Source organism: Erythrolamprus reginae, chromosome 2, assembly GCF_031021105.1.
Source record: "Erythrolamprus reginae isolate rEryReg1 chromosome 2, rEryReg1.hap1, whole genome shotgun sequence".
Classification (NCBI taxonomy): domain Eukaryota; kingdom Metazoa; phylum Chordata; class Lepidosauria; order Squamata; family Dipsadidae; genus Erythrolamprus; species Erythrolamprus reginae.
The window spans coordinates 194,777,234-194,789,458 of record NC_091951.1 but is presented as its reverse complement, the minus strand read 5'-3'; the positions used below and the strand labels follow the sequence as shown (position 1 = coordinate 194,789,458).

The 12,225-nt window shown below is 41.7% G+C and overlaps 1 protein-coding gene across 3 annotated transcripts in view; it reads right to left on the bottom strand.

The window, feature by feature from the left end:
- Positions 1-12,225, bottom strand: part of PDE1B (phosphodiesterase 1B) — a 230,555-nt gene that overhangs the window by 75,240 nt on the left and 143,090 nt on the right. Inside the window, exon 1 of one of the 3 annotated variants that reach the window (XM_070741009.1) lies at positions 3,629-3,955. The exons of the other annotated variants lie outside the window; for them this stretch is intronic. Coding sequence (XP_070597110.1) covers positions 3,629-3,681 — 53 coding nt within the window. The 5' untranslated portion in view covers positions 3,682-3,955. Of the gene's footprint in view, positions 1-3,628; positions 3,956-12,225 lie in introns of those variants that run through there. 3 annotated transcript variants of the gene reach the window in all.

The following is a 12,225-nucleotide window of genomic DNA, read 5'->3' as shown; positions in this document are numbered from 1 at the left end:
GAGAGAGAGAGCTATAGAGAGAGATAGAGAAGATAGAGATAGAAATGAGATAGAGAATATAGAGATAGAGATGAGAGAAATAGAGGCATAGGTAGAGGTAGGGTAGAAATAGAGGTAGACGTAGAGGTAGACGTAGAGATGAGGAGGGGAGGGGAGGGAGGGGGGAGGCAGGAGGATTGATGAAAAACTTAAAGCTCTTCATCCCTTAAAACTCATTAAGTGCACAAAAATAAACCTATTGTCATCCTTTAGCTAACACAAGTACAGAGTCTTCTCCTGAAGAATAAAGCAATGAGGATCTGGAATCCTTTCAGATCTTGATGAAACTCCCTCAAAGTATAGCATATCTCAGCCTTTTGTACAATTCCCACCCCCAGTATTAATTTAGTGTCCTTCTTAAGCAGAGAGCAAAAAACTTTTTTAAAATGCACAAACGCTGCAGATGATGAAGTTTTTGTCTTTGTCTTCAATGACAGCCAATCTCTGCCCACAGGAATAAAACTGAAAGATGACATTTTCAGAGACGCTGATGAATGGGACAGATTTGTCAATAGAAACTCTTAATGGGCAGCTGCCAAGCAACTACAGCCTGGATCAAAAATAAATGTTATAGTTAATTCCATAAGAAATGCTATATATTCCAGTGGGAAAGCAAACTTAGTTTGTTGGAGGAATAACGAGCCATTTCCCCCCCCCCAAATCTTAAAAAGGAAGATTTTTAAAATCAAATCTTAGGAGTCTGAGTCTGCTTTGGTGTGCTGTGATCTTCTCAAATTAAGATTGGATTATCACAACCTAGAGGCTGCGCTAATTCCCACTTGCAGTGCCCAATCCCAAGACTGCATTCTCAAAATTTAAATGAAAATGGTAATTTCCAACAACCTGCTTAGATTTTAATCCAGCAAATTAAAAAGGGAAATAGATTATACCAGCACAAAATATACAGTAACTATTTTTTCATTGATTGCCTCCTTCTATTTGCTCTGGGAAGAAAAAGCTCTAGGATAGGATAGGATAGGATAGGATAGGATAGGGAAGGATACGATACGATAGGATAGGGAAGGATAGGATAGGATAGGGAAAGATAGATAGGATAGGATAGAACAGAAGAGAAGAGAACAGAACAGGACAGAAGAGAACAGAAAAGAAGAGAACAGAACAGAAATCTATATTGGCCAAGTGTGGTTGGACATACAAGGAATTTGTCTTGGTGCACATGCTCTCAATGTACAGTATATAAAAGAAAAGATAAGTTCATCAAGAATCATAAGATACAATACTTAATGATAGTCCGGATACAAATAAGAAATCTAATCATCTTAGGAACCAGTCAATATAAATTGTAAGGATACAAGCAACCAAGTTACAGTCATAGAGTTCTTTGTGGGAGAAGATGGGTGATGGGAACAATGAGAAGATTAATAGTAGTGCAGACTTAAGAAATAGCTTGACACAGTGTTGATGGAAATATTTGTTTAGCAGAGTGATGGTATTCAGGAAAAAATGTTATTGTGTCCAGTTATTCTGGTCTGTAATGCTCAATAGTGTCATTTTAAGAGAACGGGTTGAAGCAGTTTGTGTCCAGGATGTGAGGTGTCTCTAAATCAGGACATGCCAGAAACCGGGACACATAAACAAGAGAAGTCCCATCTGTGGGATGCAGATAACATATGAAGCCAGGCCCCCTTCAGTCCACAGAAAAGACTTTCTATACAGAACTGGTCCCTCGTGCCCAAAAGATTGTAGGCTATTGCTCTAAATCAGTGTTTTCCAACCTTGGCAACTTGAAGATATCTGGACTTCAATTCCCAGAATTCCCCAGCCAGAAAATGCTGGCTGGGGAATTCTGGGAGTTGAAGTCCAAATATCTTCAAGTTGCCAAGGTTGGGAAACGCTGCTCTAAATTATCTGCCCTGCCCAATTGATGATGTCACTAGGGCTTGCTCTTTAAATCCTTGGAGGAGAAAACATGATATAAAAGTATGGACTTCAGGCTGAAAAGGTATGCTTCTCTTATCCCCAAGGCTAATATGAGGGATGGCGGGCTTTTTGTTGATTCTGAGTTTAACCTCTGATGGGATTTCATAATTATTCTCAACAACTTCCCAATTCCTGTTTCTTCCCCATTCCTTACAACAGGTGTGATAACCAGTTTCTACTCTTCCTTCCTAAAACATAAAAAGCTGGCATCTTGCCTTGTCCTTTCATTCTGAACCAGTGACATAAGGTTGGATAAGTAAGTAAGTAAGTAAGTACAGTGATACCTCTTCTTACAAACGCCTCATCATACAAACTTTTCGAGATACAAACCCAGGGTTTAAGATTTTTTTGTCTCTTCTTACAAACTATTTTCACCTTACAAACCCACCGCCGCCACTGGGATGCCCCACTTCTGGACTTTCGTTGCCAGCGAAGCATCCATTTTTGCGCTGCTGGGATTTCCCTGAGGGTCCCCTCCATGGGAAACCCCACCTTCGGACTTCCGTTGCCAGGGAAGCACTCATTTTTGTGATGCTGGGATTCCCCTGCTGGGATTCCCCTGCAGCATTGCAAAAACACAGAAGTCCAGAGGTGGGGTTTCCCATGGAGGGGAGCCTCAGGGGAATCCCAGCAGTGCAAAAACGGGCGCTTCAGCTGCAAAAGGGTTGAATTTTGGGCTTGCACGCATTAATTGCTTTTCCATTGATTCCTATGGAAAACATTGTTTCGTCTTACAAACTTTTCACCTTAAGAACCTCGTCCCGGAACCAATTAAGTTTGTAAGACAAGGTATCACTGTACTCTCATATAACAGAGAGCAGCAGAGTAGAAAGTGGCTTTGGAGGTCTTCTAGTCCAACCACTAGCTCAGGCAGGAAACCCTACACCACTTCTGACAATTGTCTGTACAATCTCGTCTTTAAAAAAACTCCAATGTTGGAACACCCCCTACTTCTGGAGGCAAACAATTCCACTAAATAATTGTTTTCACTGTCAGGAAATTTCTCCTTAGTTCTAGGTTGCTTTTCTCCTTAATTAGTTTCCACCCATTGTTTTTGTCCTACCCTCAGGTGTTTTAAAGAATAGGTTGACCCGTTCTCCTTTTGTGGCAGCCCCACAAATATATCCCTGTCTTTTCTAACATGGTATGCTCCAAACATATTCAATTTAAATTCCCCTCACTCCAATAAACCTGATAGGATTTGTAATTGGAGGAAGCCAGGTTGGAGAAATGGGTGTAGGCCATAGGAATTTGTGGCAAGAAAATAACAGCCATAAAACTATGGTCAATATCTCTAAAAGCAATTAGTCTCCTAGCTACCAAACCTCCCCTCTTTTTACGTGTGACTTAGATATGCATGACTTTTACAAAGTAACTTTAACCAAGAATCTGGAGGCACTTCAGAGACAAGGCAATTTTGTTTTATTACCATTTAAAGCTTGCGTGCATTACAACCCATTTCATTAATGTATTATATCTATTCATAATGGATCCCTGGTGCAAAATGTTATCCTGGAAACAATCGGCCCAATGTAAGCTCAAAAGGAACAAAAGCACTTGATCATATAAATTCCATCAGAAGACAGAACTTAGCCCCCACGACCACCACCACCAAAAAAAAAAGTAACTGCAGGAACTCACTTCTTACCTTATGATGGGACCGTGCATGTGAACCCGCTGGATTTGAATAAATTCTTCCATGAGCTATTGAGAAGAGTCTCAATATCCATAAAACAGCTTCAGATTTTGCCCCTTTCAACCCCAGAGGGATACAGTATATATACCCAGGGCCCGGTCCATTTCTCACTGGCTAATGACATCCCTTGCTTCTTTCTTGAACTCAGTTAAAATTGTATCTCACAAGAGATCTGCAAAAGTTCTGGTACTTTGCAGATCTGCAAAGGTTCTGTTACTTTGCAGGAACAACCGGAGCAAAAGTTTTTTAAGTTATGGACAGCAGCTGTGTGAGAGAGAAGCTTAACAGCACAGCAAAGACAGAAGGGAAAACCCACAGAAACCATTTAAGGCCACAACTGGGAGGGAGGGGAGAGTGAACATACGTGCTAGGATATACAAAGGCAGGCTTCTAGAGTCAACCACTGGCTATTTTTGCCTGTCAGAAAACATTTATCATTTATCTCGTAAAACCATTTACTAAACAGAGATGAATAGAGGCCAGTGGCTTTCTCGAGAAGAGGGCAGGGAGCCTTTGGAAATACCCTGATTGTTTCAAAAAAAGGAAGGGGGGGAAAAGTGCTAGGCAGAAACAAATGTGAGAGACTATCAGATTCTTTTCAGCAGGATGAGATGACGACGGGTTAAATTCAGCTGGTCTTTTGGTTCACCTCAGAATGTCTTCCTCCCGGCAAAACAGCTTGACAGCCAAGCGGAGAAAAGTGGGTAGAAAACGCTTTGGCTTTTCTGTCATAAAAAGGAAGGTGAGCAGTTTGCACAGTCACAGCCATTTTCCCTTAAGCGTTATTTTCCAAGGGAATAGATGAAAAGTACCCGACTTCTCCCAGCAAATCTGAGGGACCCAATTCGAAGGGAAAGAATGCTTGAGAACAAAAATGTGGCAATTGCAAGCAGGTCTTTGATAAATCTGTATAGTTAGCAATGGGATTTGGCACGCATTCGTTCATAAGATTGGGCAATCTTCGCTTTCAGACACTTCAGTCTTCTGCAACTCCTGCTCACTATTTTTGAAAGAAAAAGCACCCTCATACTGTAGGGCCAAGGATGGTGAACCTATGGCACGAAGAGCCCTCAGTGGGGGGGCATGGGGTGTTGTGGTTAGCTCTGGCCCAGCTCCTGCCCCAAGGACTGTGGAGGTGGGGGAGACATCCACATGCTGCAGGCCTGGTTTGCCCCCAGTGGAATCTGAAGATGAAGGCTCCTCTGACCAAGAAGACATGAGTGACAGGGAGGAGGAGAGTGTGGCAGACAGCTCAGAAGGAGATCAATTATCTAGCTCCTCCTTGGATTCAGAACAAGAGTTAATGATACAGCCACGCATGCGGAGAGCGATGCATAGGCAACAACAACTGAGAGATTATTATCAAAGAAAATGAGGGCACCTGTGGTTGGGTGGGGCTGTGGTAATTAGTGAGGCTGCTATAAATAGCAGCCTGTGGGTTTGGCCATTGTGGAGGATTATCTGATCGTTGTGTTTCATGACTGCAGTACTGACATTGGCTTTTTGTGTGTTGATTTTTCCCTGCTTTGAAACTAAACCAGAGCAAAGTGTGTTTCACTTTGTGAAAGAAGGACTTTGAATTGCCTCACAGCTGCAAGCTAAGTATCACAGGACTGATAAGGGACTTGTATAAATTACCAGTTTGTTTGGAGACAAGTGCTCTTTGCTATACCAAAAGAGGGCTTAGTTTAAGTGAATTTTCATTATAAAGAACATTGTTTTGAATTTTCAAACGTGTGAAATTTGTACCTGTGAATTTTTGGGAGGATTCTACCAGAGAGCCTGACGGAACATGGGGTAGGGGGGTAAAGCCTGCCCCCACTGCCTGATTTTGGCCCCAGGAAGCTGCAGGAGACCAGCTAGGCCCAAAATGAGGGGGAGGGCAGGAGACTGCAGTACACACACACACCCCATAGCCCATTTTGATCCCAGGAGGCTGCAGGGAGGCGTTCTAGGCCCAAAACAGAGGGCAAGTGGGTGCAGCATCTTCCCCACTGCCCGTTTGGATCTGCACTATGCTTGGACTGGGCCATGACCCCCAATGACAACAAAAGAACTGAAAGTTCGTATGCCTTGGCTATGGTTCCACGATTCCAACGGCCAATGGTTGTGTCAGAAACCTTCTGACCCAACAAATGAGGCAAGAAGCAAGTCCTAGAAGTAGCCAGTTCAGGAAGGGTGAAATGTAGCCATGCCCATCCAGCCTGAGGACCAAGTCACAGCTGAGTCCTAGGAGGGCGGATCCAGCAAAAACTAACAGACTCAGTCCTCATTCTGAGTGGATGAGGACATCCCAACTTGAATTATGGCTCCACCCACAATGGAGAAAAGTTACGAACCAATTAAGTTCATAATACAAGGTATCACTGTAATTTTTTCCAGCCCTAAGTCTTTGCAGGCTTGTTTTCAAAGAAGGGTTTTTTTCCCCATCCTAACCAAGAAATAAAATAATGTGCTGAAGCTGAACAGACTAGCAACGCTAGCCAGATGAATACCTGGTAGGTAGGTTCCCCCCCCCTATTTTCCTACCCCCCAAATCTTATAGCGTCTTATACTCTGAAAAAATGGTAAATGTGATGTTGCAGTATAGCATAAATGTTAGAATAGGATTGTATTATAATTATATATATCTGGACCTCTAGCATAAAAATGCTCTACTTCATCCAGGACAGGAGGGCACTAAACTTGCCTAATCTGCATTCCTGGCAATTACTACAAGGAAACAAAAGGGCTAAATAAACATCTCACAATAAACAAAGTTTACATCACTCCAGACAGATACGATCAAAGGGGGAGATTTACAATTGCCTGAAGCATACACAGGACAAAAGGGGTAATTAAGGAAGATTAGTGAGATAAGGCAGAAGACTTCAGAGAAATTAGGTGTGAGGAACATCTGCTCTTAGGAAGAGTTTTCTAGGAAATTGTTTCTTGATATCTATGGGAAAAGGAAGAACTCAAAAGATACGTTTGAAGTTATGTTATTGGATGTATCATTTGACATGTATATGTCATTATCCCCCATTTCCTTATGTTCCCAAATAAAAAAGGGGTACATGGCTCTACACCATGTCACTTCAACCAGAGAGAGAATGTGTCCAGGTTTTCTTTCTAGGATTTGCGTTCGTGAGTGATCCCACACGGCTGGGTTGCTCTTAGCCCCTTTTGAGGACATTGTCTTCACTAGGGACTTTGATAGCATCCACAATGTAATAAAAGGCTTCCCATGGGACATAAGCCTTGATGCATCTAGCTCCTCATAACCCTCCTTGGTTGTTCCCAGAAACAATTTGCAGACCTTCCTCATTACCCATAAAGAAACAGGTCAAATGCTGGTATCGTTCATGACTTGCATACTAGCTCAGGAGCCCACAGTCTGACCACCAACAGTTCCTTATTTCTCAGTATCTACCTCTACAGAGATCACTGAAGTCTGCTTCCTGACCCGGACAGTCTAGTAAACAAAGTTATCCTTCCCACATATGCTTGTAAGATTTTGGAACAGAGAGAAAAAAACAGGAAGAGAATCTAAAAATTTGAGGAACCAAGACAGGGATCTCAGCCAGCAGACAGGAAATATCTGGCCCACTTTCATTCTCCTTTCTCCTACTTACACAACTCTTGCTATGTTATGAGACATACTACTGGTGCATTCTTTGGAGTTAATCTTAACCACATAATCTTTTTAAAATATTTTTTAATTAAATACAGTGATACCTCATCTTACAAATGCCTTGCCATACAAACTTTTTGAGATACAAACCCGGGGTTTAAGATTTTTTTACCTCTTCTTACAAACTATTTTCACCTTACAAACCCACCGCCGCCGCTGGGATGCCCAGCCTCCAGACTTCCGTTGCCAGCGAAGCACCTGTTTTTGCGCTGCTGGGATTCCCCTGAGGCTCCTCTCCATGGGAAACCCCACCTCCGGACTTCCGTGTTTTTGTGATGCTGCAGGGGAATCCCAGCAGGGGAATCCCAGCAGTGCAAAAATGGGTGCTTCACTGGCAACAGAAGTCCAGAGGTGGGGTTTCCCAGCGAGGAGAGTCTCAGTGAAATTGCAGCATTGCAAAAACACAGAGGTCTGGAGGTGGGGTTTCGAGGACTTCGGTGTTTTTGCGATGCTGTGATTTCACTGATGCTCCCTTCGCTGGGAAACCCCACCTCCAGACTTCCGTTGCCAGCGAATCACTCGTTTTTGCGATGCTAGGATTCCCCTGCTGGGATTCCCCTGCAGCATTGCAAAAACACAGAAGTCCGGAGGTGGAGTTTCCCATGGAGGGGAGCCTCAGGGGAATCCCAGCAGCGCAAAAACGGGTGCTTCGGCTGGAAAAAGGGGTGAAATCGGGCTTGCACACATTGCTTTTCCATTTATTCCTATGGGAAATATTGTTTCGTCTTACAAACTTTTCACCTTAAGAACCTCGTCCCGGAACCAATTAAGTTTGTAAGACAAGGTATCACTGTACTCATAAAACACAAGCACATGCAAAACAAACCAATAGGGGTACAGTCCCCCCATATTTACAATAAGCTAGCATCAGCTAATATCCACAATTATATTATTATTATTATTATTATTGTTGTTGTTGTTGTTGTTGTTATTGTTATTTATTAGATTTGTATGCTGCCCCTCTCCGCAGACTCGGAGCCGCTCACAACAACAAAACAGTACAAATCCAATTATTAAAACAATTTAAAACCCTTAATATAAAAACAATCATACATCTCATGCAAACCATACATAAAATGGAAACGGCCCAGGGGAATCAATTCCCCATGCCTGATGACAGAGGTGGGTTTTAAGGAATTTGTGAAAGGCAAGGAGGGTGGGGGCAATCCTAATCTCCGGGGGGAGTTGATTCCAGCGGGTCGGGGCCGCCACAGAGAAGGCTCTTCCCCTGGGTCCCGCCAGACGACATATTATCCCTTATGCAGTGAAGGGCTACCAAAATTTTTACTACCACACTGTGGGTGTAGTTTATGCAGGAGGTCCTGCATTTTCTTTCAACATCTTTCAGTGCAAATTGGGTGCTCTGGGGTGGAGCTCCATTTTCGCTACCCCACTGCGTTCCCCCCTATCGGGGCAGTAGCCCATCCCTGCCCTTATGTATATATTTACACTTTATAGTTTACTTGTTCTTCTTTCCTTTCTTTATTTCTTACTTATTCCATAATGTTGTTACATAAAATGTAAGAGCTGGGGTGGTGCAGTGGTTAGAGTGCAGCACTGAAGGCTACTTCAGCTAACTGCTAGCTGTAGTTCAGCAGTTCAAACCTCACCACAGGCTCAAGGTTGACTCAGCCTCCCATCTTTCAAGGTGGGTAAAATGAGGACCCAGATTGTTGAGGGGAATATGCTGATTCTGTAAACCACTTAGAGAGGGCTGTAAAAGCACTTTGAAGCGGCATATAAATCGAAATGCTATTGCTAAAATAATCTTACTTCTTCTGTAATAGTTTATCTTTAATTTTATTATCAATTGTTCAATTATTGATTTTTTTTCAGTTCATCCTTTACCTATTCTTTCTCTCTTCCAGCCATTCATATAATTTATTTCATAATAAGTAATATTCCAATGCTTTTTGTTTTAATTTTTTCATTAATTTGCCCATTTCAGCACATTCCAATATTTTTTTAATTAAGTCCTCATCTTTTGGTATTTCCTCATTTTTCCACAATTGTGCATTCCCCATTTCTCCAAATCTTTAGAGTGTCCAATTTTTTTGGCCCATCTTATCATCCTGTCCTTAACCACCTCCTCTTCCATTTTATATCTTATCGGAAATTTACAAAATTTTACCGATTAGTTTTTCATCATTTTCATTTAATTCTTTAGAATTCAATGCAGAAACAGATTGCTTTTGTCAGGCAGAAACATAGAAACATAGAAACATAGAAGACTGACGGCAGAAAAAGACCTCATGGTCCATCTAGTCTGCCCTTATACTATTTTCTGTATTTTATCTTACAGGCATGTTTAAATTCAGTTACTGTGGATTTACCAACCACGTCTGCTGGAAGTTTGTTCCAAGGATCTACTACTCTTTCAGTAAAATAATAGTTTCTCATGTTGCTTTTGATCTTTCCCCCAACTAACTTCAGATTGTGTCCCCTTGTTCTTGTGTTCACTTTCCTATTAAAAACACTTCCCTCCTGAACCTTATTTAACCCTTTAACATATTTAAATGTTTCGATCATGTCCCCTCTTTTCCTTCTGTCCTCCAGACTATACAGATTGAGTTCATTAAGTCTTTCCTGATAGGGCAGGGTTTATATAGCCGTGCGACGTCTCTCCCCCCCCCCCCTCCTATTCAGAGTTGCTCAGTTTAGTTACCAGCAAGAGAAGGTTACATGTTCCAGCAGGCCCTGGGCACCTTCTGTGACAAATATGGGAAATAACTACATAACTGAATTTACCACAGAAAGTTTGTTATCTCACAATTATAACAGTAAATAGAAAGAGCTATCTTATCTAAAAACACTCTTTTTCAAATGTTAGTCTAAAAATGCAGGTCAATCACAGGACATCTTATTCATTTATCTGTGCAGTCCAACTGAATAAGAAAGGCCTCTTAAAATGCAGTCTCCACCTATTTGCCAAAATTCACAGAAAGAAATTAATGCTTCTGGAAAGGACCATGTTATGAGCTGGTGAGTTTTGCTGGTTGATGAATATGTGCAGCCAAAAAGGTGATGACTAGTGTTGGGTGAACTTCAAGAAGTTCGTGTGAGTTTGCCAAACCCGAATCTGAACTTTACACGAACCCGAACCGCAACAGCGCTTTTAAAAACTTTTTTTTAAAGTTCGGGTAAAGTTCGGGTTCGGCATGAAGTTCGGGCAAAGTTCGGGTTCGCTGCCACCCGGGAGGAGAATGGGGAATCCCATTGTGGGATTTCCCACCTCCTTTTGCTTGCAGTGCAAAACCAACACCCCTTTTCTCATCGCGTGGCGAAAGCACACATGTGCATGCGTGATTTGATTTGATTTGATTTGATTTGATTTCTGCCCATCTCCGAAGACTCGGAGCGGCTCACAACAAAAATACAAAATACAAATCCAGTGATTAAAACAGGAAAACAGTTAAAAACCCTTGATTTGAGCCTGAACTTTGCAAGTTCGGTTCGCCCAACACTAGTGATGACCCTAAATTAAAAGGATTCCCTCCTTCTCATCCATCAAAAAGAAGATCAGACAGGAAAATATTAGTTGATATTACTTTAACACAACTTTTCATTTTAAAGGCAAATTATTTGGGAGGGGGGAACTTTATCTTCCCTTGAAATCAATCTTATAGATTGAATTAAGAACACTGCATTTCAGGACATGTCTAATGAAATTCTGAGCATCCCTGAATTGGATGAGCAGAAAGAAAATCATGTGTGCTTATTTAAAGACATGGTAATCAATACGCTTTACAATTATACTGAGGGAAAGAAATTGATCTACGAGGGTCGCCCAGAAAGTAATGCACCAATTTTTTTTTCTCAGCCTACAGTGATGGTACGAACGCAAAACTTTAGATATACAGTACATTATTTGAATTGTCAGGAGTGCGTATGTAAATTTTGCGTTTCAGATAGCGTAGCTGCAGCAGTGTTTCAAAATGGTGTTTGTAAGTGATGTACATTACAAGCAGCGTGTCGTCATTGAATTTCTCACTGCTGAGAAAGAAACTGTTGGGAACATTCACAAAAGTTTGGGTACAGTTTATGGAGAATCTGCAGTCAACAGAAGTACGGTTAGTCACTGGGCACAGAAGAACAGAACAGAAGAACAGAGGGTGAGGCCACTAGAACAAGGAGTGATACCAACAGGGCATACATGCCCTTGTGTCTCGCTGGAGAAAGGCCATAGCACGGGACGGAGATTACGTGGAAAAATAGAGTGTAGAAGAAACATTATTCTTTCTTGTGTGCAAGTTTCATTGTGTTCAATAAATAATTGTTGAAGGAAAAAATATGGTGCATTAGTTTCTGGGTGACCCTCGTACTATTCAGATACCTTCTATAAAATTTATTCTACTTGTATCATGTAGGTTGATCTTTCCTTCTTTGCCTCCCTCCATCTCTTCCCGAGTTCAAGGCAGTCTTGTTATTTTCTGCCGTCATTATTATTATTATTATTATTATTATTATTATTATTATTATTATTTATTGGATTTGTATGCCGCTCCTCTCGCAAACAATCTTCCAAATCCCAGTCCACAATCACTATATTATGCTAACCCTCATGTTCCTGAGATACAATAAGCTATACAGAATCCAAATATCTCTTGCTGCAACTGCATGTTCTATGCTGAGCTTCCAATATGCACACACAATATCAGATTTGATATGATCTTCATTGGTTTTCAGCAACGTTCTCCACCCTGGTGCCCTCTAAATGACCTAGAGCCAAGGGTAGGCAAAGTTGGCTCTTCTACGACTTGTAGACTTCAACTGCCAGAATTCCTGAGCCAATCATGCTAGCTCAGGAATTCTGGGAGTTGAAGTCCACATGTCAGAGCCAACTTTGCCTACCTAGATTAAAATTTCCAGAATTTCT